At 43.1% G+C, this 27,785-nt stretch overlaps 1 protein-coding gene and 1 long non-coding RNA gene across 4 annotated transcripts in view; one reads left to right on the plus strand and one right to left on the minus strand.

Moving 5' to 3' along the window:
* The window catches only part of fap (fibroblast activation protein, alpha), a 141,557-nt gene that overhangs the window by 62,161 nt on the left and 51,611 nt on the right, over nt 1–27,785 (plus strand). For all 3 annotated transcript variants that reach the window (XM_068035239.1, XM_068035241.1, XM_068035240.1), the window contains 11 exons: nt 215–335; nt 3,625–3,779; nt 4,692–4,786; nt 10,493–10,625; nt 10,743–10,787; nt 13,061–13,165; nt 13,259–13,329; nt 18,829–18,882; nt 20,410–20,534; nt 20,619–20,666; nt 25,625–25,723. In XM_068035239.1, coding sequence (XP_067891340.1) covers nt 215–335; nt 3,625–3,779; nt 4,692–4,786; nt 10,493–10,625; nt 10,743–10,787; nt 13,061–13,165; nt 13,259–13,329; nt 18,829–18,882; nt 20,410–20,534; nt 20,619–20,666; nt 25,625–25,723 — 1,051 coding nt within the window. The remainder of the gene's footprint in view (nt 1–214; nt 336–3,624; nt 3,780–4,691; nt 4,787–10,492; nt 10,626–10,742; nt 10,788–13,060; nt 13,166–13,258; nt 13,330–18,828; nt 18,883–20,409; nt 20,535–20,618; nt 20,667–25,624; nt 25,724–27,785) is intronic.
* The window catches only part of LOC137372002 (uncharacterized), a 91,529-nt gene that overhangs the window by 22,912 nt on the left and 40,832 nt on the right, over nt 1–27,785 (minus strand). The window contains exon 2 of the long non-coding RNA XR_010975332.1: nt 11,276–11,442. This is a non-coding gene — a long non-coding RNA (uncharacterized lncRNA). The remainder of the gene's footprint in view (nt 1–11,275; nt 11,443–27,785) is intronic.

A 27,785-nucleotide genomic window follows, 5' to 3' on the forward strand; every position in this document is an offset into this window, starting at 1 on the left:
TATATTAATAATTTGTCATGTAGAACATTTCATAATATATGTATTTGTAAAAAGGTCAAATATAGTAATTATTTGCATGTTTCCACTTCTGACATTTTAATTGGATGTTTGGACTAACTGCTGAAATAATGGTAGATTTGTTTATTATTTAAGGTCTAAAGCATTGAGAGAATTTCTAAACTACATTTTAGCATGATTCTCTTCCTTCCTTTAGGTCTATGTTTGGAATAACAATATTTATTTTATAACTGATCCCACAAGCTCTGCCAGATCAGTAACAGACAATGGAGAGGAAAATAAAATTTACAATGGGATCCCTGACTGGATTTATGAGGGTAAACTAATGTATTGACACTTTAGAGCTGACACTCAGACTAAATAAGCCTTTAGTTGTCGAACATTTTTTGCTTGACTTGCTATAACTTTTCTGCTCTTTTCCTTCCACTTTCTCATTTTCATTGATTAGATGATAGCCCATCCTGACATGCAGGTGGTAATTTTAACCCTGAAATGGTGGATTTGGGGCAAGTGGGGAGTTTAAATTTAAAAAATTTAAAACCAAAACCCAATCTGTCTCGATTCCACCTATTTTTGGGTTTAACAGAGGCAGGACGAGGGGGTGGCGACCAATCCACTCTCAGGACACAGATCCCTTGTTTAAATATTTTAAGGAGGTTGCATGCCCAAGATTTTATCTGCATTGGAGTTTAACACTGGCAGATGGAATAGGTAAGTGCCTTTCCAGCATTGCTTGTGGACCAGCAGGAGCAGGAGTGCTTCCCCCCAGTCCTCCAAGTTACCTGTTTAACCTCTCCAGTGATTGGAACTTCCCCCTGCTTCTTGGCTCTCCCCCCGCCTCCAACCATGTCCTCCTCGGCCTGCAATCTTCTCGTGGCACCACCCACCCCTTGCAATCTTCACCACGGCACCCAGTGATCTTCTACCTCCAGCCCCCCACCCAATCCCACCTGATCTCTCCAGCCTTCCTCCTATCATTGTCTCCATCCAACCTGACCCCAATCCCTCTTCTCTGCTACCTAACTGCGGCCTGGTGTCAAAGGCCTATGCACCTGACAGCCAGCCAGCCTGCCTCTCCATCTGGCTGGCTGCAACTGGGAAACAGATTCTAACAATGCTAATCAGATCCTGCCATTAAATTGAGGGCAACCCATACGACTGTAAGACTGATCTCAGCCCCCACCCCTGCCCCCGCTCCCTCCCTGTAAATAATGAGACCGCAATTTCATTGGGCAACAGAAACCTTTCAGTACCTTGTCCAAGTGGATTATTTATATAGCATAAACCACGACCATGAATGCTGGTAGGCTATCCAATCATGGGTTCCATTTGCACCTACATTTATCTTATGTTACACACACAAATTTCCAGTAGAATTTGCTATGTCATGATCAGGAATAAGATTACTCTGTATTATATGTATCATTGGAAATCATGTTTTGATATTCCATTACATGATGTGTGGACTGAAAACTTTAAAACAAAATCAGTGACCCATCTGAGCAGCGTGCTGTTATATTAACATGTCCTACCACTAAATGGCAGGAATGTATGTTCTCCAATAGGATTTCTCCATGCAGTGAATCTCATAGTCTTGTAAAATGTGTGATAGAGGCTACTCAGTCCCTTAGAGGAAAAATTGCTTTAAGCACCAGTGTCAGGTAACCTACATATCTCCTGTTAATAATGCTATATATTAAGAGCCATATGAATCCTCTGGGGAGAGATTTCTTCAGGTCTGTATTATAAACAGTAAATGTGTTCTTTAATATGAAATTTATAAATTTTCTGTAAATAATCAACAGAGAAAATATCCTGTAAATATTTATAGTTTTGTTACAGATAGCAAACAAAGCAAAGCTTGCCCCATTTACATACTAACTTTAGCATTGCAGTAGCTTCTACTTCCTATGATGCTGCAGGTGGTGTATAAATAAGGATTTAATGAAGTGATAGCACTGTGGTTTGCACTAGAGCAGTAGATGTTAATGTTCCAGAAGCTGGAGGTCTCACATTTAAACTACATATCCCCGACCATTGTGTAAAAAAGGTTTTCCGCAGCTTAGGCCAAAAATGCAGAGTAGTAAGCAGAGTTAAGATTTTTTGTGTAACACATGTTACAAAAGATTACTAAAGCATTGTCAAAGTAATTGACAATTTGGAATAATGGCATTTTGACAATCGAGCAAAAAGTTTAAAAATGATTTCAACACCAACAAATAAAGATTTTTGGAAGAGCCTGAGTAAGTTGGCTGTCCAAACGTGAAACAAATTCGGAACAATTTGCTCTTAATTTGCTTTTTGTCAGATAAATGCATCCAAAAATAATAGCATTCTGAACTATGAAATATCATAACATACTACAGCAAAATACAATCAATTATGGCATTGTTAATGGCGTGAGAGACAATTGGTGTCAGTATTGCCTGGTATATCAGCTTCCAAATCAAACTGAATTATTATTTACAAAAGCAAAATACTGCAGATGCAGGAAATCTGACAGAAAACAGAAAATGCTGGAAATACTCAGCAGATGAGGCAGCATTTGTGGAGCAAAAAACAGAGGCCTGGATATTGCCAGCCCATTGGAGATGGGCTGGGAGGCAGGAGGAGCAGGAAAATGGCAGTGAAAGGAATTGGAAGGGAATTTCGATGTGTTTACACTGCCAGGGGATATTCCCAGAGGTGGGAATGGGAGTGGCTCCGGCTGCCCGCCGACCAGAGGCAGGCGGCCAAGTAAATAATTAAAAGGCCAATTAATGACAATTTTCCTGGGTGCTGGCATTTTGCAAGCAGCAGCACAGCACCCCGTCCCCCCACCTTGTGGGGAGGCCACCAGCTGCATAACTGCATGGAGGCGGCCTTCCAGCAGCTTCCTAGGGCAGAGAGGGGGGTTGGTGCAGGGTCTCTTGGTTTCAGCTGCTGACCGGCATTGGGTCCCAATGTTGGAACTTAATCTTTGGCAGCAAAATCACATAGTAGCATTCTTCCTGGTGATGACCAATAAAGAAGCCAATGCTGGGCCCACCATCCAATGGGCTGCCTCTTCTGGGCCGGAGGCTCTGCAGCTTCGGCAGTGTCACCAATACAGATGGCCGCTGCTGAGGCTGCAAGGGGAAAGACTGAGGTGCCATATTGAGGCACCCTCACAAGGAAGTTGAAACATTTCTGAACTGGGGCCAGGCAGGTGGGCCTCGGAGATCGGAGGGGTAATCCCTCCAGTGGCAGCGGCGGAGCCGTGGGGGCAGCCATTACTGCCGGGGGCCCCATCTTTGGGGAATGGAGCTTCTTGAAACCAAGGCTGCTGCCCACACCCCCCCTTCCCCTCCCCTCCCAGGAAGCTACTGGATATTTCATTGGAACACTGCAGGAGACTGAGGACAGAGAGGCCAGAATGGGAGCGAGGTGGAGAATTAAAATGACAAGCGACTGGAAGCTCGGGGTCACGCTTGAGGACTGATCTATTACTTTGGTGATTTACGGTCACAGTTCTACACATTTAGCTTCAGTTGCTGTTAGATGATCACAATATGTCCCATTGTCATAATTATTTGTGTAGTGCTTGAAATGATCACAAAGAAAGTAATGTATTTTCCATTTTCACAGAGGAAATGCTATCCTCAAATAACGCTTTATGGTGGTCACCAAATGGAAGGTTTTTTGCCTATGGAGAATTCAACGATACACTGGTTCCACTTATAGAGTATTCGTTTTATGGCGATGGACAGTACCCAAAAACAGTAGAGATTCCATACCCCAAGGTACAATTCCCTTAATCAGTTTCCGTACAAAATGTTTTTCAAAAATAATATTCCAGAAACTTAAGTGGAAACCCACCTCTGCATCCTGGCCAAAGTTAGGTGCAAAAGTGGTGGAAAATATCAGAAAAGTTAGGTAGTGAGGCCTAAAACTGCCAGGATTTTTCTCCCCTGGCCCAAACCAGAAACACTGCTGGCCACTATTTCCCAGCCACCACATCCCCACCCCTTGCACAACACGATGCATTCAAATAATAGTGGAGAGATGGGAATGGGCCCAGATCGTCCGATAGAGAGAGATGGTTTTCTAGTGCACTCAGCACTGAACAGTTACCCGAACAGAAGGCTTCGGTCTCAGTTAATACTTTCAGTGAGAGCCTTCAATTTTGATCTTTGGGCGCCTCTGCTCCTTTAAGGTCTGCCTCTTCCATTGTGGCACAGTCAAAGTATTCTTGCTTACACTAATGGGCTCGCTCTTGGTGGGAGGAATCCTGCCAGGAATCCTCTGTGTATATATAATAAGTTCAACCGAGAACATATGTCAGAGTTAGGACCAGTATGGAAGGGGCAAGCAGAAGCACCCAACTACTGGAACTCCACCTCAAAGAGGAGAATTCCATCCCCTTAGATTTTGAAACCTTTTGTTATGCAAAGAAATTAAAGTACAGGTTTGCCCTGTCTATTCTAAGAAATAAATACTTTATAAAAAGTATGATGAAGGACATTCATAATAACCTCAGCTAAATTATGATCTACATTTGTGAAATTTAAGTTCTTTGTGAAAAGTGTTTCAAAGTAGAGCAATTATATTGTACAAAATAATTTACATTTTCCAAGTATATGGCATCAGCAAGGAACCATATTGCTGACATGTTTAGCCAATATTTGTTACCAAAAAACTTTTTTTTCATTTAGGCTGGTTCTGTTGCTCCTACGGTGAGGTTGTATATTGTAGATGCCAAGAACCTAACAGCTCAGGAACTTTCAGCCCCAAAAGAATTTCTTTCAAGGTATACTTTTTCTTTTGTTTTCTCCTCTTTTCTCCAGTTATTACTCCTAAGTCATCATTCTTTAATCAGTCCAGGTAGTAAGTATCAGAAAGCTATTTAACTGTGGTGAGCATGGCAGTCACACTTATTTCTTTCCTCATGCATTTCTCACACATGAACATTTCCCTGTGGTGGTTACCAAATAGTGAAGGCAAGGACATCTATGTGACATTTTCCCCCTTCCTAGCCCAAAGATCCTGAAACCAATTTTTCCAGAAGACTTGAGGGATACCAATGTAGCACCACTGTTCAACAATCAAGAAATAGAAAAGCGAGGGAACTGTACACTATACAACCTAACATCAGTAGTGGGAACACTTTTAGAGGCCATGGGCTGAATTTTCAGGTCCTGCCGGGAGATACAAATACTGGCGCTGACCAGCATTCTTGACACCATTTCCAGTGCTGGCAAGGCTCTCCAAGGCTGGGGGAAGGGCAGCCATGAGATCCTGCTTGATTCATTAACAACACTAATTAAGATGCTTAAAGAGCTCATTGAGAGCTTGTTAAGGGACACATTCTGATTTTGACAGGGTGCACGGGTTACAGCGCTGTCTGGGACAGACCAAGTGACTGGAGATGGATGCACAGCAGGGAGGTAGTCATAGCTGCTCCATGGAATTAGGTGGGCCCCATGAAAGACAGAACGGTGCAGAGAGGAGCTGAGCCATGCGCCAACAGGTGCTATCGGCTCAGCACATGTTGCGGGGAGAGTGGTCAAAATGTACTCAGGCAGTGCAGGCAGTCATCACCCTGCTGGCATCATGGATTCATAAGAGGAGGGGGAAAGGCTGTCAAACACAATTTGTGGGGGGCACCTTGTGCAAGGAAGGCAACAGCTGCCAATGGGAGTACAACTCTCAGATTTTGGGTCCAGTGACGATGAGGAATAACACACTCAGCAGGAATGACAGAACTCCGGACATCAGGAGGGCAGAGGAGAGGGACAAGGGGTAGGAAGGACATGGAGGCCATACCCCCAGCATAGAATTCACTGGTAAAGCAGAAGATACCCAGTGATAACCGAGACCCACTGCCGGAGAAGACTGCGACTCTCCAAGCAGATAGTCACAAAAATCTATGCCCTCATTGTCGAAGACTTCACACCTGACAGCATTGCTCGCCATGCCTTGCCAGTAGCCATCACTGTGCCTTGATCTTCTTCGCTTCTGGCTGCTTCCAAGGATTAGCTGCGGCTTGGTCGCATCTTGCAAACAGCTGCACAGCACTGATGCCCTATTTGCGTGAGCTGCACAGTACATTCAATTCCAGACACAGGTGGCCTTGCAGGCAGTGAGTTTCGCCTCCAACACTGGATGCCCCCAGGTGCATGGCATCATCGATTGCACCGATGTGGCCATCAAGACACCTCGTGACCAGCCGGTAAGATTCATCAACAGGAAGGGCTTCCATTCCTCAACATTCAGCTGGTCTGTGACCACGACAAGAGTGCCCTTCATTTGTGCACTCGCTTTCCTGGTAACTGCCATGACTCCTTCATCCTCCGGCAGTCCAGGATGCCGCAGCTCTTCATTCCACCCTCTAAACTCCATGGATGGATTCTAGGGGACAAGGGATATCCCTTGAAGAGGTGGCTGCTCACCCCTCTATGATAGCCCGAGACAGAGGCACAGAGGTGCTACAACCGAAGCCATCTGTTCACTAGGATCACCATTGAGCAGTCCATCAGGCTTCCGAAGATATGGTTCCGGTGCCTGGACTTGTCAGTTGGCACCCTGCAATACACTCCTGCAAGGGTGTTGCTCATTGTGATGGTCTTCTGCGCTGTCTAAAACATGGCACTCCAGAGAGTTGTGGACCTTGAAGAGGGTGAGGTAAAGCCTGGCTACCTGACCCGAACCTAATCAAACCCGACTACATATACAGTGTTCGGGTCGGATTGGGTTCGGGTTGGCTGTGGTCGGGTTTTGTTTTGTATTGCTTTCTTTATAATCTACATTTTGACGTGATTTTTTTTCTGTGCTAATAAAATGTTTGATATTTTCAGGTCGGGTTGGGCATGAAAAAAAATTGAAGGACTTGGGTCCAGGTTGGGTTTGGGTTGGCTGTGGTCGGGCCAGGTTTTAATTTTATATCCAAGCCAGGCTTTAGGGTGAGGCCCTGGAAGGACACAGCTTCACAGAGGCTGAGGAGGTGTAGTGCGTGAAAGAGGAGGAGGAAGAGGAGGCGGAGGGCGAGGATGCAGAACACTGAGGTGCGTGGGACTCCAGGGTCTTGTCAGGATACCATCAACATAAGGAATCATCTGATTGAGGCTCGTTTCAACTGAGCTCCTCTGACCCAGGAGGAACAGCATGGCCTGGAACTCGCCCTGGGGTGCCTTTGCTAACACTTCCATTGAAGATGCAACCTGGAACATGTAAACTCTTACTGCCAGTGAAGGATGCACATCTGCCAGAGGTTTCACCATTACCATTGACAGACGCTTGCTTGTCTTCACCACTTCATAACTCTTTTCATGTCCAGCCATTAATAAAAGGATGCCCATATGTCTGGCTTCATGTATCAATATTTAAATAGTGCTCATGAAGACAACAGTGCACAGTTACAGGTAGACAACAGCCTGGTGACCCACTTAGTGCTCTGCCTGACGTGGTGACCTCTGCTCTCACCACTTCTACACAGTGCTCCCCTTGTGGCTTCAGAGGAGGTGGAGGCAGCCTGATTACTTATCTCTGCTTGTGGCTGAGATGCACCAGGGGGGTCATTCTCATCATGAAGGTACCGGGGTGGAAAGCCTCCAGAGGTTGCTGCACCTTCATTATTGCAGGGGCAGCGTCCGTCACTGGGACCTGCTGTACAAATGCTCCCTTTGTCAGAGGAGCCAAGGAAGCAATTGATGAAGGTGGCACTCTCACCCTCCTCGGTGAGAGCCTCAGCCCTTGGTTGGCACCCTGGATGGCTGGAGGGGAGCACCAGCTGAGGCACAACTGGCATTTCCTCCAAACATCCTTGCTCCATCAGCACCACTGACCGGTCCATGCTACATAGTGTGTATGTCAATGTGCAGTTCTGGCATGAACTCCAAGTGCTACTGCACAGGGCTCCCCATGTTGTTGGACAATCTCTCCATGGAGGAGCTCATGTGCTCATAGCCCTGAGCCATGGTGGCGCACATCCGCTGCATGGACTGCTCCATTCTCAGCCTGTGACCCTGCACTGTCTCAGGGAACTTCAATGTGGGAGCACATCTGCTGGTCTTGGTAGAGCCTCCTTTCCTGTGACTCCCAAGGCCCTGCATCTGTGCCCAGCTGAGCAGGGCTGTGTCTGTCCTCCATCCTCTTAGGGGGCTACCTGCAGCTGTCTCTGCCTCTGGCACCTCCTCGTACACACTAGTGCTGTGCTCATCACTTAGTGCCACCCTGTCTAACCACACACAAGGACCCACCAAGGTGATGATATCTGAGTGTTGATGGGTGTGCTTGTAAGGTGTGATGGTGCTTCTTCTGAGCTCTGATGTGTCTGCGCTTGGTCTGAAGATGGTAAAGGAGTTGGTCTAATAGCCTCGACGTCTGCACCTGTGGGAGACACAAGAAGTAATCTTGAGAAGTAGCTTTGGAGAGCAGAAGCCTCTGCATGTTCAGGCTTCCTAATGCAACTCAGTCTTCGGTATGTTGTCGGACGGGGTGGATTGCAATGCACCCCACTTAATGAATGCATTGCACTCTCTCATCACTATCTCCACCATGGATGCCCATTTTGCCTTGCTCGACTTCCTTGTTGTCTGCGACCCTAGCCATATCCATGGCACCTTCCTCTATAGTTGTGCAGGTAGGGAGCCCCTCCTCCAGTCTGGGCCCTCTCCCAAGCCCTATGAGCCCATTTCTCCTGCAAAGACAAAAGAGAGAAGGATAAGGCACTGCTGGCCTCCATGGCCAGTGCCAGCTGATCCTATTCATTAGAAGTTGCATGTTTCAGTGCTGGCAGGTTCTCAGCAGCACCATGGCTCTGAGCCTTGCTGAGGGGTCATTAAGTATCCTGGGCACATACTCCTCCCATGTTCAGGAGCAGCACCTGTCCTGAGGCTCCTCAGCTGTTGTGCCGGCTGGAGATTTCGGCATTGCATTCACCTTTCCAGAGCATACCAGTTCATTAAATCTCTTCTTACACTGTACCCAGTTTCTGCCCACCATGCTCCGTCTGCTGACTCTATCAGCTATCTTCATCCATACCTCCTCCTGCCACCCTCCAGGAAGAGGAACTCCCTCCTCTTCCTCAAGGCCTCCAGGAAAACCTCCAAGTCCGCATTCATGAATCAAGAGGCTGCCCTGCCCCAGGTTTCAAGCACTGCCTCTCCTGAGACATCTTTCAAGCTGAAGGTAAAGCAATGAATGGGTGTGTTTAAATTTGGCCCGCCTCCCATCCCTGTGGCCGCTGATTGGCCACCAATCCTGTCTTCAGACCAATTAAGGGCCATGAAAATTGAGGCCGATGACTGTTTTGCCCCAGAAGGAAAATTCTGCTCTGTAATTCAGACCAAAATTAATGTTTACCCAGAAAGGCATGGGTTAATTAAAGACATCCAATATAGCTTTGAAAATAACAAGTAGTATCTGACAATATTAGTAGTTATTTGAGGAAATAACAGACTGTATTGATAAAGGTGTTCGTGTTATGTATATGGATTTTCAAAAGATGTTTAATAAGGTGATGCAAAGGAGGCTTGTAGATAAAATGGAGGTGTGTGGTGTTAACTGGTATGTGGTTATTGAAATATATATATAGGAAGTTTTTTCACTAAGATGACATCAGCGATGAGAGATTTTAGTCATGGAAACAAAAGAAATTGGACAATTTTCATTGGTAAAATAGGTTAAAGGGATATCTGATAGAAGTATTCAAAATTGCTGAGGTGTTTTGATCAGTTAATCTGGGAGAAAGCTTTAGCTTATCCTAAAGTCATGTTGTTCTTAATATCCAACAAACATGTTAGTTATTAAATAATGGAAATTTTTAGCCAGCATAATTACTGTTGGTTCAAATCAACTATATAAATTTGCAGATAATATAGCAGAATCAATTATCCTATCCCACGCCAAGTTCTTACTTACTTCCAGAGGATCACAGTGCCCCAATACCTCAAATGTAAAGTTCTCATCCTTATATTTAAGTCCTTTCATGGCCTTGCCCATCCCTAGCTCTGTAGTCTCCACCCCTACAAGCTCCCCAAATTCTTCTCTGACTCTCATCACTTGTGTATCTCCCCTCCCATAGTCCTGTCATTGGCTGCTATACATTCAACATTCTAGGCCCCAATATCTGGAATTTCATCCCTTACTCTTCGGCCTGTCTCCTTCTCCTTAAAACCCACCTCTCTGACCAAATTTTTTAGTCACCTGTTCTAAATACTCTGGCTCATATTCTTCTATGGTAAAAGGTTACATAAATACATGTTGTTCTTAATATCCAACAAACATGTTAGTTACTAAATAATGGAAATTTTTAGCCAGCATAATTATTCTTGGTTCAGATCAACAATATAAATTTGCAGATAATATAGCAGAATCAATAATTTTTCAAAATTAACTTCAGCATATATCATATAAAATGTATACCGAATGTGGCCTTATCCATCCTAACCAGCTGTTTTTTTTTTCAAAAATGTATGCATCAGGTATTTTAAGTTTTTTTATTTACTTTTTTTAGTGACTATTATCTAAGTGTAATAAACTGGGTAACAGATGAACGAATCTCCGTGCAGTGGATTGAACGAAGACAAAATCATTCCATTTTAACAATATGTGATTTGAAAACATCCAACGGATGGAGTTGTTTAAAGGTGACTGGTTTCAACCACCATGTTTAAAATATCCTCATATTTGCAATAACTATTATATTTCAACACATAGTCATCCTAAATCATTGTTTTTTCTGGATATTTGTTCTCCTATACCAGGATCATGAGTTTCCTGAAATGAGTACAACTGGATGGATTGGTGCGGTATGTAGTACTGTTTAAATTACTTTGTTTGGTTGAATGTTTATATATTAAAAATCTTGGGGTAGAAATTCACCTCAGTGGTGGCTCTAAACAGGGACTTGATAAATTCCATTGACTGCAATTGAATTGAATATCAGGCACAGCGTATAACGTTCACCTCATCTGATACCGCCCATTTTGTGCCACCGCCCGAGACAAATTTCTCCCCCCATCACCCCGCCACACCCCCTGCTATTCCTGCATTCTCTTCTCATCAACTTTCCATTACAAATTCCTACAATGGAAAGTGGTCATATTGCAATTACATTCTTCAGACAGTGGGGACACTGAAACACCACCAGTAATGCTAATTTCTGTGTGATATCTTTACATGGGCAGTTTGCATTATAAATATGGATATAGGAATTTTTAATGGTATAAAAATAAGGACACAATGTATTAGCTTGAAATTATGTCTCAGATCAAGGACAGACCAGTGACTTGCCCACCAGTGGATTTGGTTCAAAACCCAGTTCTGCTGGAGTTCGGCCCATTTCTTTTAGTCAGTCATCTTTTGGTAGGGGTCATGGGAAGATCTTCTACCTGCTCCTTTTACATCCAAGGGGGTCCCCTCATATTGTAAACGTATGCCTTCACATAAGGCAGTTTCATAAGACTGTAACAAAACAAAGAGTTGGCATGAGTCCTGTGGAAGTCTTTTGAAAGGCTCCAAACCTTACCCAGACTAAGGTAATTAATCTCCTTTTGGCTTGAATCAGAACGGCTCCACATGAAGCTCTAAGATTGTGGAAGTAATTATATCTTTGGCCTAAAAGGATGTGGGCGCACCTCAGGTAGAGTAACGTTGGCTGTCCTGCTCTACAAGTGCAATTTCTGATGGGTTCTGGTGAAGCACTCTTGCAGATACAGGCAGTCTATCCATTACATGCAAATGGAGCCCACAACCAAACTGCATGAGTGGATGGGGATTTCCTTCTGCTGAGCTTGAGCCAGTGGAGTGGCACTCTCAAAATATCTGGACCTATGACTTTAAAATGGCTAGTGAATTATGTCTGCACATCCTGGTCCAAATATCACCCACCCTCTACCACCACTGCAAAGGTAGACTACATTTAGTCTTGGCCACAGGCGATTGCCTAGTTAAACAATTATGATTTTGATCCCAAGCTAAGAATGAAAAATCCTTTTTACCTTTGCGCATACATTTTTTTAAATTTTTCCTTCAAAGTGCAAAAGTAAATAAATTCTTTAAGATGACTTATTCCTATGTTGAAAATTGGGCAGAGTTGCACTGGGTTAGGAACTGAGTAAATAAAGTGAGCATAGAATAAGGCATCCCGGAAGACCTTTGTTTCAAACAAGTCAATGTCAACTCAACAAGGTCTGCCATGCACATTAGTGCCAGATACTCAAGCTCACAGATTTTTTGTTAAGTAACTTAACATTTAACATGATGGAGCTGTATAAAATGTTAGTTAGGCCACAGCTGGAGAACTGTGTACAGTTCTGGGCACCACACTATAGGAAGGATGTGATTGCACTGGAGAAGGTCCAGAGGAGATTCACCAGGATGTTGCCTGGGCTGGAGCATTTCAGCTATGAAGAGAGACTGAAAAGGCTAGGGTTGTTTCCCTTAGGGCAGAGAAGGCTGAGGGGGGACATGATTGAGGTATATAAAATTACGAGGGGCAAAATTAGATAGTAAGAAACTTTTTCCCTTAGCGGAGGGGTAAATAATCAGGGGTCATACATTTAAGGTAAGGGGCAGGAGGTTTAGAAGGGATTTGAGGGTAAATGTTTTCACCCAGAGGGTGGTTGGAATCTGGAACGCACTGCCTGAAGGGGTGATAGAGGCAAGAACCCTCACAACATTTAAGAAGTATTTAGATGAGCACTTGAAATGCCAAAGCATACAATGCTACGGGCCAAATGCTGGAAAATGGAATTAGAATAGTTAGGCGCTTGATGGCCAGCATGGACACGATGGGCCGAAGGGCCTGTTTCTGTGCTGCATAACTCTATGACATCGCTGAGTAGGTTGTTCCAGAAAGAACATTTCCCAGTGGTAGCAAAAGGGGAAGATGAATATATGCCGTTAAGCTTTAAATATGAAATTAAATAATAATTAAAATGAAGAAAACTTTGAAATATACTTGCTACACTTCAAAGCTGTTGTATATTTTTAATTGTTTGATTCCTTAAAAATAACTTATTTAAATATTCACATTTTGTATTTCTAATATTTTTATATTGATTATTTGAAATATTTGTAGTTTCGTCCTTCGGAACCATTCTTTGAAGCAGACAACATTAGTTTCTACAAAGTACTTAGTGACAAAGATGGATATAAGCATATTCATAAGGTGGCTGGTACTCCGGTATGTGAACATGAATTTTGATGAAACAATTAAAATCCTTTTAAAGTTTTTCTAAACTGATTCAGATTAACGTCCCTCAATTTTTATTTAAAGCCTAGTGCAACACAAATTACAAGTGGAAAATGGGAAGTCACAAGCATTGTAACTCTGGCAGAGAATACCCTGTAAGTATATAGAGAATAAAACAAGAACACTTTTTCCAGAATACGCAATACATTGTTAAGATATTGTACCACTTAGTTTGTTTGCACTATGATCTTTTAATAAATAACCAAATTTGATTGCCGTCTACTCTGGTTAATTCAAAATCAGCTTTTCCCAAAATAAATTCAAATTAGCAGATCATTTTATTTAAGTAGAGCATAGTGTATTGGTCTAAAAATAATTTCAACTGTATCTGTTAGGCCAGGTCTATCAGTATCTGTCTGTATCTGTCCAAGTTAGGCTAGGTCAAATGGACAGCATATTTTTTCCTGCAATATTGTACTAGGAACTGTGCAAGCCAGCAAGGTGGTTTTGTTTTTGAGTTTATCAGAGACAACTCCCAGAGGCCTTGGTGTTATCTCTGTTAGTTTAGACAATGTTACAAATTTTTACTTTGGTAATAATATAATTCTCAACTTTAGTTGCAGCAACCTTCCCAAAATTGTAGTTTAAACTCTTTAAAGTCAGCAGATTTGAATTTTTTAAAAATATCACGAAATTAAAAAATTTATATTGATTTTTGTCTCACCTAAACATTTAACACCAAACCAACATTAAGCTTTGCATATATAATGTATATTTTAATACAAAAGTTAGTCAAAGGCACTTAACCTCACCATCCTTCAAAATGTAATCTTGTTTGCTTGCACATTTACCAGGTGGACCTGTATTAAGCACTGGTGGAAAATAATCCAAATGTACAAAATATGCATAATCTTTTGTACTGTCATGTAGTCTAGACATTGCTAACTCTCTCTGTGTTGGAATTAATATAACATATTAACAGTGTTTTACCTAGCACATAATTCCTGTAATGGCTACACTTATTCCTTATGATGTTTTCCAATCAAAGCTACTTCTGTCACACGTTCCTGTCACGATTAATTTGATCTGTGATTGAGCTCTCCAAGCTTGTTATTCAAGATGGTGCTGTTGCAATCTTACTTCTAAGGCCTCCCAAATCCATTGGCAATATAGATGATCCCCTCTAGCCAGTTCCACCATTCAGTGAGATCATTGTTGATCTGCAACCTGACTCCATATATCCGCCTTTGCTCCATATCCCTTCATACTTTTGGCTAACAAAAGTCTATAAATCTCAATTTTAAAATTACAATTGATTTAACATCAGTTGTAATTTGAGTAAGAGACTTTGCGTGAAGAGGCGTTTCCTAATTTCACTCCTGAAAGGTCTGGCTCTAGTTTTCTGACTATGCCCCCCAGTTCTAGACTCGCCATGTGGCGGAAATATTTTTTTTTCAATCTACCCTATCTGTTCCCCTTTATGTCTCAAACCATAGAATTCTCCTCATTTTGTTAAATTTCAGATATGAATTATATTGCTGTACATAGATGCTAAGCAGGAGTCATGCTCCTTTTAATGTGGAGAGACAAATTTTCATAGGACTATCCTACAGTTTTGGCAGAAGAGATCACTTGGTCAGTCCTTTCAACTCCCATATGATCTGAGGAATAAATGAGAAGCATGTTGCTCCGGTGCACTTTGAGAAGCCTTTGGGTCTGTATGTGCTAAGAAATCTCAGTGGACTGAGTGGATGACTGAAGTTTCCTTCAAATGCTCCTGCCCCATTAACAATCTCTGTCTGTGTTTTTTAAACTGCTTAAGTGAAAAAAAAATAATTCATTTCAAACATTCTAACTACCTTAAATATCCAGTAGAACCTATACAGAGTTATTCTTTCAGTATCTAGCTTCTTCTTCAATCATTTTTATTTTAACATCCTTTTTATCCAAGTTTGGTCTCTTTATCAAGCTTTCAGAAAATTGCATGCCCTTTCGCCCACAGACAACATTCTCCCTCCACCTGGACCCCTCTTTCTGGCCTCTTACCCTCTTTTCATTGAGAACTGCCAGTGTAACATCAGCTGTTTCAATTTCTCTGCTCCCCTCACTCACTCTAACCTGTCTTATGCTGAACTCCATTCTCTCAACTTCAACCCTAACTTTGTTATCAAACCTGCTGACAAGGGTGGTGCTGTTGTTGTCTGGCACGCTGACCCCTACCTAGCAGAGGCTTACCGTCAACTCTCTGACACTTCCTCCTACCTTCCCCTGGGCATGAGCCCACCACCAAACGTCAAATCATTGTTATAAAAACAAGAAATGCTGGAAAAACTCAGCAGGTCTGGCAGCATCTGTGTTCTGAAGAAGGGTCACTGACCTGAAACGTTAACTCTGCTTCTCTCTCCACAGATGCTGCCAGACCTGCTGAGTATTTCCAGCATTTCTTGTTTTTATTTCAGATTTCCAGCATCCACAGTATTTTGCTTTTATTTTAGTCAAATCATTGTTTCTAGGACTATCACTGACCTCCTCTCCTCTGGAGATCTTCCCTTCTTGGCTTCCAACCTCATAGTCCCCCAACACTAAACAACCTGCTTCTACCTTCTTTCCAAAATCCACAACAGGACTGCCCTGGTAGACCAATCATTTCAGCCTGTTCCTGCCCCTTGTCCAGTCTCTCCCCGTCTGCATCTATGACTCTTCTGATTCTCTCTATCACTGTAACAGTTTCCAATTTCCTGGCCCCAATCTTTTTCAACTCACTATGGACGTTCAATCTCCCTACACCTCCATCCCCCATCAGGATGGTCTGAGGGCTCTCCAATTCTTCCTTGAACAGAGGTCCAACCAGTTTCCATCCACCACCACCCTCCTTGGCCTGGCTGAACTTGTTCTCTCATTGAACAACTTCTCCTTCAACTCCACTCACTTCCTTCAAATAAAATGTGTTGCTATGGGTACCTGCATGGTCCTAGTTATGCCTGCCTTTTTGTGGGATATGTGGAACATTTCTTGCTCCAGTCCTGCTCAGACCTCCTCTCTCAACTCTTTTTCAAGTACATTGTTGACTGTGTTGATGCCATTTTTTGCTCTCGCCTGAACTGGAAAACTTCATCAACTTAGCTTCCAATTTCCACCCTTCTCTAAACTTCATATGGCTCATCCCTGACTGTTCCCTTCCATTCCTCTTGTTTCTGGGGATAGGCTATCAGCAAATATTCATATAAGCTTACTGACTCCCACAACTATTTCAACTACATTTCCTCACACCCTGCTTCCTATAAGGATTCCATTCCATTCTCCTAGTTTCTCCATCCCGGTCGCATGTGTTCTGATGTGCTTGTGATATGTCTTCCTTCTTCATCAACCATGTATTCCCCTCAACCATTTCTGATCCATTTCCCACTTCTGCTCTCACCCCTTCCCCTTCCTCCTAGAATCACGATAAGATTCCCATTGTTCTCACCTTCCACCCCACCAGCCTCCATATTCAATGGATCATCCTCCATCATTTCCACCACCTTGAGCATGATGCCACCACCAAACACATCTTCCCCTCTACTTTAAGCATTCCAAAGAAACCATTCCCTTTGCGACACCCTGGTCCACTCTTCAATCACTGCCAACACCCCATCCCCTTCCCATGGTACCTTTCCATACAAGCAGAGGAGATGCAACATCTGCCCTTTTACCTCCTCTCTCCTTACCGTCCTAGGCCCCAAACACTCCTTCCAGGTGAAATAATGATTTACGTGTACTTCTTTCAATTTAGTAAACTGCATTTGCTGCTCACAATACAGTTTGCTCTACACTGGGGAGGCCAAACGCAGTCTGGGTGACTGCTTTGCAGAACACTTTCATTCAGTCCACAGGCATGACCCTGAGCTTCTGGTGGCCTGCCATTTTAATTCTCCATCTTGCTCTCACGTTGACATCTCTGCCCTCAGCATACTGCAGTGTTCCATGAAGCTCAACGCAAGCTCGATGGGCAGCACCTGATCTTTCAGTTAGGCACCTTACAGCCTTCTGGACACAGCACTGAGTTCAACAATTTCAGACTGCAATCTTTGTCCCCCATTTTTTTCTCCCTTTGCATGTTTCCATCTTGTTTTCTCTGTTTTGCTTTCGGACAGCAGCTGTTCATTATTCTGCCATTCACACCTCCTCTGGACACATCTTTTGGCTCGTTACTTATCCTGTTTTACTCCCTTTGGCTCTACCCACCAATGTCTCCTGTCTTCTGTTCTTCCATTTGACCTTCCGTTTGTTCTTTTTCCACCTTCCATCATTTGATCTAGTTAAAGCCTATTACATTTCTAACTTCTCCCAGTTCTGATGAAAGGTTACAGACCTGAAACATTGGGCTGGATTTTGTGGAGGAGGCAGGGCTCCTGGGGCCGGGCCGAAAAGGTGGGGGCGAGCCCCACCTCGGCCATTTTGTGCCACCCCCCCCCACTCCCCCCCCACTCCCCCACTCCCCTCAGCGCGATCCTCCTTTGTTCCGGAGGCAAAGTTTCCAGCGCAGCAATATCTGTCCCTTTAAAGACAGGGACCCCACCTCCAAGAGCTGCTGGCCAATCACGGGGCCTCAGGTAAGTGAGGCAGCGTCACCAGGGCCAATCCTGAAGCCCCAGCGAGGAAGGGTGGGGGTGTGAGGTCGAAGTCCAGGGGGAGGAGGGAGGATAGATGAGGTTGTAGGTTTTGCCGGCAGGGTCCTCCGTGGCCCACAGATTTCCCACGAAGGAGCGACCCCCCCCCCCACCCCCGCAAAGCCCACAGAGAGGGTGCCTCGTTTTACAAGGCGCCTTCCAAACATGGTGGAGGCACCCCTCGCCATTAGTTAAATCCCAGTGGTGGCAGGAGGAGGCTCTCAAGTAGCCGTTAATAGGTCACTTAAGGGCCTCAATTGGCCTGTGGGAGGGAAGGCTGTCATTGACATATCCTGCCCCCAGGAAAATCACTTATCAATGAGGCGACAATAGGCCTTCTGAAGCTCTGCCATCCTTCGCGATTCTATGGGCAGAGCTTCGGAAGGCCCGTTGTTGCCTCATTGATAAGTGATTTTCCTGGGGGCAGAATATGTCCCCCCCCCACCCTTCTCCCGCCTCCGACATCATCTCAGTGGGGTTCATAAGATTCAGTCCAACTCTGTTGCTCTCTTCACAGACCTGCTGAGTATTTCCAGCATTTTCTCTTTTTATTTCAGCAACTGGCATTATTATTAAAAGGAATTGACAAACCTTTTGACTATTTGGAAAGAGAATATAGAACAATTTAAATGTGCATTATCCCCATATTATGTATATGATATTGCAGACTGATTTACAGAAATTTACAGAAATATAGGTGGATGTGCACTTCTGAAGTAACTTTGTATAAAGGGTACACAGGTTATTAATATTTTGAGATTTCCAATAATATTTCTGCATCACCATCAAAAACATAACAAATCTTTCTTTTTTAGGTTTATTTCACGGTACTGTGAATAAAGAATGTTCTAAAGTTCCATATATGTTGATATTATACTACTTTCTTATAATCATTAGCAACACTTCCTTCTCGAAAATAATCTTTAGGAAGAATACATAATATTTGAATTCTTGATTATCCATTTGAACTGCCTGATTTTCATTATACATATGTTTGCATTACAGTTACTACATTAGCAATGAATACGAACAGTATCCAGGGCGAAGAAACCTATATAAGTAAGTTTTATAAATAATATATGTATGATGGTTGAAAGAATTATATATATTTCTTATTAAAAAAAATGTTAAAGGAATGTTTGGTTTATTCTCATTTTCCATAATAGAAAGCTTTTAACTAAAAATTTTATTCTAATCTATGAAGCAGTCACTCAATACAGTTGGCAGCTCTTTCCAGGATAACTGGAAAATCAGAAATAAAAGTCATACTTCACACCCCTTAATTACTCAGTTCCTTGGGAAACTGAGCTTGTCTTTAGAGTTGGGCTTGAATCGCTGCAGTCTGTTGAAACCTCCTACTTACAAAACAGCACTGACAGGGTAACAAAAGTACTGCTCCACTTCAAATAAGTTTTTTTTTAAATTTCTCAGATAGTTGGTGGTAGAATCACAGCATTAACAATTCTATCACCAACAATACCTACCACCATCTTAAAGTATTCAGATACTTAATGGGAAGGCAGATCCTTTATAGTTCAAGTGATATGTTTTTCCTTACACCTCTCTGAAGCATCCTAAGATAGCTTACTACATTAGAGGTGCTATATAAATCCAAGTTGTTGTTGGTTTACAAAGGTGCAAACACTACATTCCAACTTTTCCCAAATATTCAAAGTGGTAATACACTGGAAGGTACAGAACCAGAGAAGACTCCACAGTCCAGCTGGCCTCCCAAAATCTACTACTCCTCAATTATGCACTCCCTCAAATATCTATCCAATTGCCCTTTATCTACCTCTACTGTGATCCTTCACCTTTTTTTCCACGTGATTCCTCTCCATTTAAGGTAATTAAATCTAAAGTGCCTGTGATTCATCCCTCTTCTAAGCTTGAGCCATGCTCCCAGTTCTAGAATTTATGGCGATCTTAAACATATTATCCAAGGTTCAATTTATCTATTCCCTTACACATCTCGAATACTTAAATAATATCTCCCCGAATCTTCTCTTCTCTAGTGGAAACAATCATAGATGCTTCAACCTCTCTTCCTAGATCAGATGTCTTAAGCTAAGTTTAGTTGCCTTTTCTGCACTCTCAGTGCCCAAATATCCTCATTATAGTACAGTGACCAAAATTATATACAGTACTACAGGTATGCTTGTACCCATTATCACCACATGGGAATTATGCTCAATCCTTCTTATTATTCAACCTCTTTTAGGATGTCTTTTAATATTTACCCACATCAGATATAGAGTTAATTGTTCTGCAGTTCGCTATGTAATCCTGTTCCTCTTTTTATATATTGATATTGCAATATTTTCTAATCCTCAGATACTATTTCCAATTTTGAGGCTTTTTGAAAAATAGTAAGGACATTGTTGTGTGATTGCCTTTTAGAATAATGCACCTTTAAGAGCTTAGTATGCTAATGGACCAAGTACCAGTATGTAATCATGTGACTACATGCTAGTCTCACTCTGTAACTGGAACATCAAGAGGGACATGACTGAATTCACAGCTATTCTTGAAGTAAATTTGTAAGAATCCATTTGGATCAGGTTTCTTGTTTTTTTTTATTTGTAGGATTAAAATTGGAACAAGTTCTCTGAAGTCTCAATGTATTACCTGTGAGCTGATGAAGGAACGGTGTCAGTACAATTCTGTGTACTTCAGTAGAAATGGAAAATATTACATGGTATCCTGCTATGGTAAGTGAACCATGAAAACTAATTCTCCAAAATAAAATACAACTTATTAAGATAGTTTTTATCTCTGCTCTTTGTTCTATGCAGGTCCTGGAACGCCTATTTTTATACTTTACAATGCTTCCAACAGTAAAGGTAATCACTATTTTATTACCTTTTAACATGACTTGATAGTATCTGAAAATTTGTATAGTAACTATCTGACAGAGCCCCTGCCCTTCAATTAATTCAAATGTCTAATTTCATAACTTATAAATAGAACAGATTTAATGAGTTTAGCAAAAGTTACCACTAGGCATTGAATTGAAACCTGAACACAGCAGAAATGTTATTATTCAACCAGTTTCAGGGTGTGATTGGTGTTTGGAGACCCGACTGGAGATAAGGAAACATAACTTTAAAAAAGGTGTGTCTCTCACCAAAAAACAAATAAAAAGTGTAGATACTAAGTGCAGTAACATTTCAGATTACTAAATTAAAGGCTGCGTTTGCTGACAATGCAACAACAAGGTGACGCAGTACTGGCATGTGTGCAAATGCAGCCTCAATGACTGATACGTCACTGCCTGCAATGTCTCAGGCAGCTGCCAGTATTAAAGATGAGGCTGCTCAATTGGTCACAAAAATGAATTAAACCCAAACCTCCTCAATGGCTGTGATTGCACCTTTATTCCCACCCCCAACAGTATCCTGCTCCATCCTACCATCACACTTCTCTTCTCACTCCCTCCCATGTCTGGCTACTCGCTGCTTGCTCCCCTCTGTCTCCCCTCCGCCTCTCGTTCCCTGCCCCACAGCTGCCTTCCCTCAGCCACTCGCTCCCCTCCTTGCCACTGCCTTCCCTCGGCCACTCACTCCCTGTGTCGCTGCTTCCCCCATCTTGGCTCCTCACTCCTCGTGTTGCCCCATCAGCCGTCGGAGGCTCGCTCCACCCTTGGTGGCCGATTCCCCACTGTTTCTCCGGGTGGCACGGTGGGGAGAAATCGGCCCGGGGAAGGGGCGGGGAAGCAGTGAGCGAGCGGCTGAAGTGGCGAGGCAGGGAGCAATTTCTTTAAAAAATATATCATTCATTCTTGGGATGTGGGCATCGCTGGCTAGGCCAGCATTTATTGCCCATCCCTAATTGCCCTTGAGAAGGTGGTGGTGAGCTGTCTTCTTGAACTGCTGCAGTCCTTGGGCTGTAAGTACACCCACAGTGCTGTTAGGAAGGCAGTTCCAGGATTTTGACCCAGTGACAGTGAAGTAACGGTGATATAATTCCAAGTCAGGATGGTGTGTGGCTTGGAGGGGAACTTGCAGGTGATGGTGTTCCCGTGCATCTGCTGCCCATGTCCTTCTAGTTGTAGAGGTCGCGGGTTTGGAAGGTGCTATCGAAGGAGCCTTGCTGCCATTGTGCATCGGTGGTGGAGGGAGTGAATGTTTGTGGATGGTGTGCCAACCAAGCGGCCTGCTTTGTCCTGGATGGTGTTGAGCTTCTTTAGTGTTGTTGGAGCTGCACCCATCCAGCCAAGAGGTGAGTATTCCACCACACTCCTGACTTATGCCTTGTAGATGGTGGACAGGCTTTGGGGAGACAGGTGAGTTACTCGCCACAGGATTCCTAGCCTCTGACCAGTTCAGTTTCTGGTCAGTGGTAACCACCAGGATGTTGATATTGGGGGATTCAATGATCGTAATGCCATTGAATGTCAAGGGGAGATGGTTAGATTCTCTCTTGTTGGAGATGGTCATTACCCAGCACTTACGTGGCGCGAATGTTACTTGCCACTTATCAGTCCAAGCCTGTATATTGTCCAGGTCTTGCTGCATTTCTGCACGGATTGCTTCAGTATTTGAGGAGTTGCAAATGGTGCTGAACATTGTGCAATCATCAGCGAACATCCCCACTTCTGACCTTATGATTGAAGAAATGTCATTGATGAAGCAGCTAGAGATGGTTGAGCCTAGGATACTACCCTGAGGACCTCCTGCAGTGATGTCCTGGAGCTGAGATGATTGACCTCCAACAACCACAACCATCTTCATTTGTGCTAGGTGTGATTCTAATCAGCGGAGAGTTTTCCCAGTAATTCCCATTGACTCCAGTTTTGCTAGGGCTCCTGGATGCGATACTCAGTCAAATGCTGCCTTGATGTCAAGGGCAGTCACTCTCTCGCCTCAACTTTTGAGTCCATGTTGGAACCAAGGCTATAATGAGATCAGGAGCTGAGGGAACCCAAACTGAGCGTCACTTGCAGGTTATTGCTAAGCCAGTGCCGCTTAATGGCACTGTCGACGACACCTTCCATCACTTTACTGATGATTGAGAGTAGACTGTTGGCACGGTACTTGGCTGGGTTGGATTTGTCCTGCTTTTTGTGTACAGGACATACCTGGACAATTTTCCACATTGCCGGGTAGATGCCAGTGTTGTAGCTATACTGGAGCAGCTTGGCTTGGGGTGCAGTAAGTTCTAGAGTGCAGGACCTCAGTACTTTTGCCAGAATATTGTCAGGGCCTATAGCCTTTTCAGTATCCAGTGCCTTCAGTCGTTTCTTGATATCACGCAGGGTGAATTGAATTGGCTGAAGTCTGGCATCTGTGATGCTAGGGACTTCAGGAGGAGGCTGAGATGGATCATCAACTCGGCACTTCTGGCTGAAGATTGTTGCAAATGCTTCAGCCTTATCTTTTGCACTGATGTGCTGGGCTCCCTCATCCTTGAGGATGGGGATATTTGTGGAGCCATCTCCTCCAGTTGGTTATTTAATTATCCACCACCATTCACCACTGAATATGGCAGGACTGTAGAGCTCAGATCTGATCCGTTGGTTATGGGATCGCTTGGCTCTATTGCATGCTGCTTACGCAGTTTGGCATGCAAGTAGTCCTGTGTTGTAGCTTCACCAGGTTGACACCTCATTTTGAGGTATGCCTGGTGCTGCTCCTGGCCTGCCCTCCTGCACTCTTCATTGAACCAGGGTTGATCCCCAGGCTTGATGGTAATGGTCGAGTGGGGTATATCCCGGGCAATGAAGTTACAGATTGTGGTTTTGTGCAATTCTGCTGCTGCTGATGTCCCACAGTGTCTCATGGATGCCCAGTTTTGCGTTGCTAGATCTGTTCGAAATCTATCTCATTTAGCCCAGTGTTATTGCCACACACGCTGATGGAGGGTATCCTCAATGTGAAGATGGGACTTTGTCTCCGCAAAGACTGTGCAGTGGTCACTCCTTCCAATGTTGTCATGGACAGATGCATCTGCGACAGGCAGATTGGTGATGATGAGTTCAAGTATGTTATTCCCTTTTGTTGGTTCTCTCAACACGTGCCGCAGACCCAGTCTAGCAGCAATGTCCTTTAGGGCTCGATCAGTAGTGGTGCTACTGACCCACTCTTGGTGATGGACACTGAAGTCCCCCACCCATTCTGTGCCCGCGCCACCCTCAGTGCTTCCTCCAAGTGGTGATCAACATGGAGGAGTACTGATTCATCAGCTGGGGGGGTGGGGGTTGGTGTTGGTGGTGCTGTAGATGGTAATCAGGAGATTTCCTTGCCCACGTTTGACCTGATGCCATGAGACTTCATGGGGTCCGGAGCTGATATTGCATACGTCAGGGCAATTTCCTCCCAACTATGTACTGCCACCTCTGCTGGATCTGTCCTGCTGGTGGGGCAGGATATACCCGGGGATGGTGATGGCAGTGTCTGGGACATTGTATTCCGTGAGTATGACTATGTCAGGCTGTTGCTTGACTAGTCTATGGGACAACTCTCCCATCTTTGGCACAAGCCCACAGATGTTAGTCTGAAGGACTTTGCAGGGTCGACAGGGCTGGGTTTGCTGTTGCTCCCGATGCCTGGGTCGTTGCTGGGTGGTCCGTCCAGTTTTATTCCTTATTGACTTTGTAGCAGTTTGATACAACTGAGTGGCTTGCTAGACCATTTAAGGGTTAACCACATTGTTGTGGGTCTGGAGTCACATATAGGCCGGACCAGGTAAGGACAGCAGATTTCCTTCCCTAAAGGTCATTAGTGAAACAGATGGGTTTTTACAACAATCGACAATGGTTTCATGGCCATCATTAGATTAGCTTTTAATTCCAGATTTATTAATTGAATTCGAATTCTACCTTCTGCCATGGTGAGATTCGAACCCATGTCCCCAGAGCAATACCCTGTGTCTCTGCGTTACGAGTCCACTATGCCACCACCACCTCCCCCGACTGGCCGAGGGCGAAAGTGGCAAAGCCGGGAGTGAGTGGCCAGGGGGTAGCGGCGAGGCCAGGAGGGAGCAGCCGAGGGTTGGGGGGGGGGTGTGGGTTGCGGGGGGTGGAGAGCAAAGAGGCCGGAAGCAAGCAGCTGAAGCGGCGAGTTGGGCGGGAAGTGAGCAACCAATGCAAGGTACTGTTGAGGGGGAACGGTGGCAGCAATTGCAGCCATTGAGGTGCGAGTCAACGCTTGGACGCCATTACATCTGGCGTTATTGCGTGGTGACGTTAGTGCATGCATGCACAGATTCATACTGGCAAGCTGGCAAATGTTTGGATGTACTGATGACGTCGGCAATTTCTCTGCAGATGCTCTGCTTTGTCAGGAGACACTCCATAAATTAAATCTTATTACCACTCAGAGTTCCTTATTTCATAAATGGTGACTTGTTTAAATTTACCATCACTCGCCTGCTGCTGTCCATTTTTTACCGACCACTTTGTCCCTTCATTATAGTGTTTAGAGTGAAATTAGGTTTCAGGTAGTCAAGGACAATTCACTTTGAAAACGTGAACATATTAACCAGTGGAAAATTTCACATTAAGCACTCATCATGGTATCATAGAACAGCTGCATTAATGCTCAGAAAGAGGGCATCCTGCTTTACTCAGCCTATATTATATCTAATCCTATCTTCTGCCATGTGATGTAAAAATATTGCTTTATTACACAACCACAAAATCTTTTCTGCATTTTTGATAAACTAGATTTATTATTATCAGTAATTTCTGAACTGTACAGCCAGTTATTTTATTTTAGCTAGTAAGTAGACCCTGTTTGATGGTAAGGTGAATCTCATCTTAGAAGTTCGAGGAACTAAAAACATATTTTTTTATTTTAAGAGGTAAAAGTGCTTGAAGATAACCAAAAATTGGAAGAACATCTTCAGAATATTCAGATGCCAACAAAAATTCTCCAGCCTTTGGAACTAGATGGTACAAGTAAGTTAAACCAATGTAATTATTGTGCAGAAAAGTCTGATGTATTTTTAACTCCTGAATGCTACCAATATATTGCTTCACAAACTGAAACCCAATCATCCTGATAGCAATAGTTTTCAATAGCAATGTGAGCAGCTAAGCAGTGTTCCCTCTAAACAGCGTGAGTGCACCTCCGTGTAGCAGCCTGGGGGGTACTATGCAGGCCTTATTCTGTGATAAATTCTGCACATGCACGGCTGTGCAAAATAAAACTTAGAGACCATGCTCTGCAAAAACTCACCATGCACAACAAGCAAATTTTAAAAGGAACTTTGTAATTAAACCAATCAATGTGGTAATATTAACAAAGAGACTGTCAGCAGGTTTTAATAGTTAAGATTAGCTAAATAAAACATTTGGTAAGTTTTCAGCTCATGGCTTGAGATGGTGAAAATCGCCTCACTAATATTTTTTGTTGTGACCTGGAATGCACTAACTGAAAGGCTGGTAGAAGCAGAGTCAAAAGTAACTTTCAAAAGAGAATTTGATAAGAAATTAAAGGGAAAAATTTACAAGGCTATGGGGAAAGAACAAAGGAGTAGGACAAATTAGATAGCTCTACTAAAGATAAGCATAGGCATGATGGGCTGAATGGGTTCCTTCTCTGTTTTCTCATTTTATGGTTCAATGATAAGATCGAGAAGAACTATTTCTGATGGTGGAGGAATCAAGAACAAAAGGATATAATCTTAAAATTAGTGTTAGCACATTTAGGAGTGGAATCAGGAAGCACGTTTTCATGCAAAGGGTAGCAGAAATGTGGAATTTGCTCCACAAAAGGCTGCTGAGGCAAGGTCAATTGATATTTTCAAGACTGAGATTGGTAGATTTTTGTTAGATGAGAGCATCAAGTGATACGGAACAAAGGTGAGAAAGTGGAGTTGAGGTACTAATCATCTGCAATATCAGTAAACCTTTGATCTTTGCCTGTTCCCTGGAAAGAGTGGGGCAGTATGTTGATGTGACTACAGTACAATTATAATGCCCATTACATTTTGCGAATTACACTTTTATGTTTATATTTAATAGTTCTGAGATCTTGCCATGGGTGTAAATGTGACAAAACTTGAAGCTGAACGCAAAGGAATTTCACTGGAATTGTTCTAAGAGTCAACATTTGCTAGAGAGGTGCTTCCTTTGTAGAAATGATAGATTAGAAGGCACAATTAAATAATTAACATTATGTTTAGCAATGAGCTGGGTGGGCCGTTAGGTCTTTTCCTGTTCTTCATTTTTCATATGTTCATAAATTCATTTGCTCATTTTTGTATGCTGCTGATTTCCTGTTTAAACTGCAGTTGGGGTTTTAGATTTGTTCTGAATTTACAGCTGTTTCATATTAAAATGTAGCAAAAAGTAAGTACAAGTTAGATACTCTCTCAATTGTTTGAAGCATTCTCAATTACTAGTCTATTTATCACATTAGGTTTATATTCTCAACATTATAAAACTTAAGTTGGTTTTAAAGTACATTATGAAGCAAAGTAAAAGGACTTTTCTCTGCAGCTAGCTATCTAAAATCTGACTTGAGAGCGGATATTTGAGGTCTGATTTCCATCTCATGTTCTTAGTAGAGAGCAGTTCTCACAGCGAGCATATTGTTATAATTTGTGTCTGCATTGAGAAACAGGAAGCACCACAGAGTGATTTTATGTAAACAAGTTTAGTATGACACCTGGAACTCACTATTTAATGCTGCTAGCAAAGAGTACAGCAACAAACCTTCCTATTGTCCATGGTTCATGCTTGTGTGGCTGTGCACCTCCTTAGTAGATCAGAATGTTAATTTCTTTATAATCTATTTCTTGTATAGCAATATTTCTCAATTCATATAGTAATATATAGCAATGAATTATGGACATTAGCTCAGGATGTGCTGCCAAAATAACTGAGTTTAATATGCACACATTATTAATGTGTAAATCATCCAGCAACTTCTGTTGAGGAAGAGATAACCCATGAATTTTGAATCGCCAGATGCTTTGTGCAGCTCTGCTGTTAGCCTTGCAAAAATGGCAGCTTC

Source organism: Heterodontus francisci, chromosome 7 (genome assembly GCF_036365525.1).
Source record: "Heterodontus francisci isolate sHetFra1 chromosome 7, sHetFra1.hap1, whole genome shotgun sequence".
Classification (NCBI taxonomy): domain Eukaryota; kingdom Metazoa; phylum Chordata; class Chondrichthyes; order Heterodontiformes; family Heterodontidae; genus Heterodontus; species Heterodontus francisci.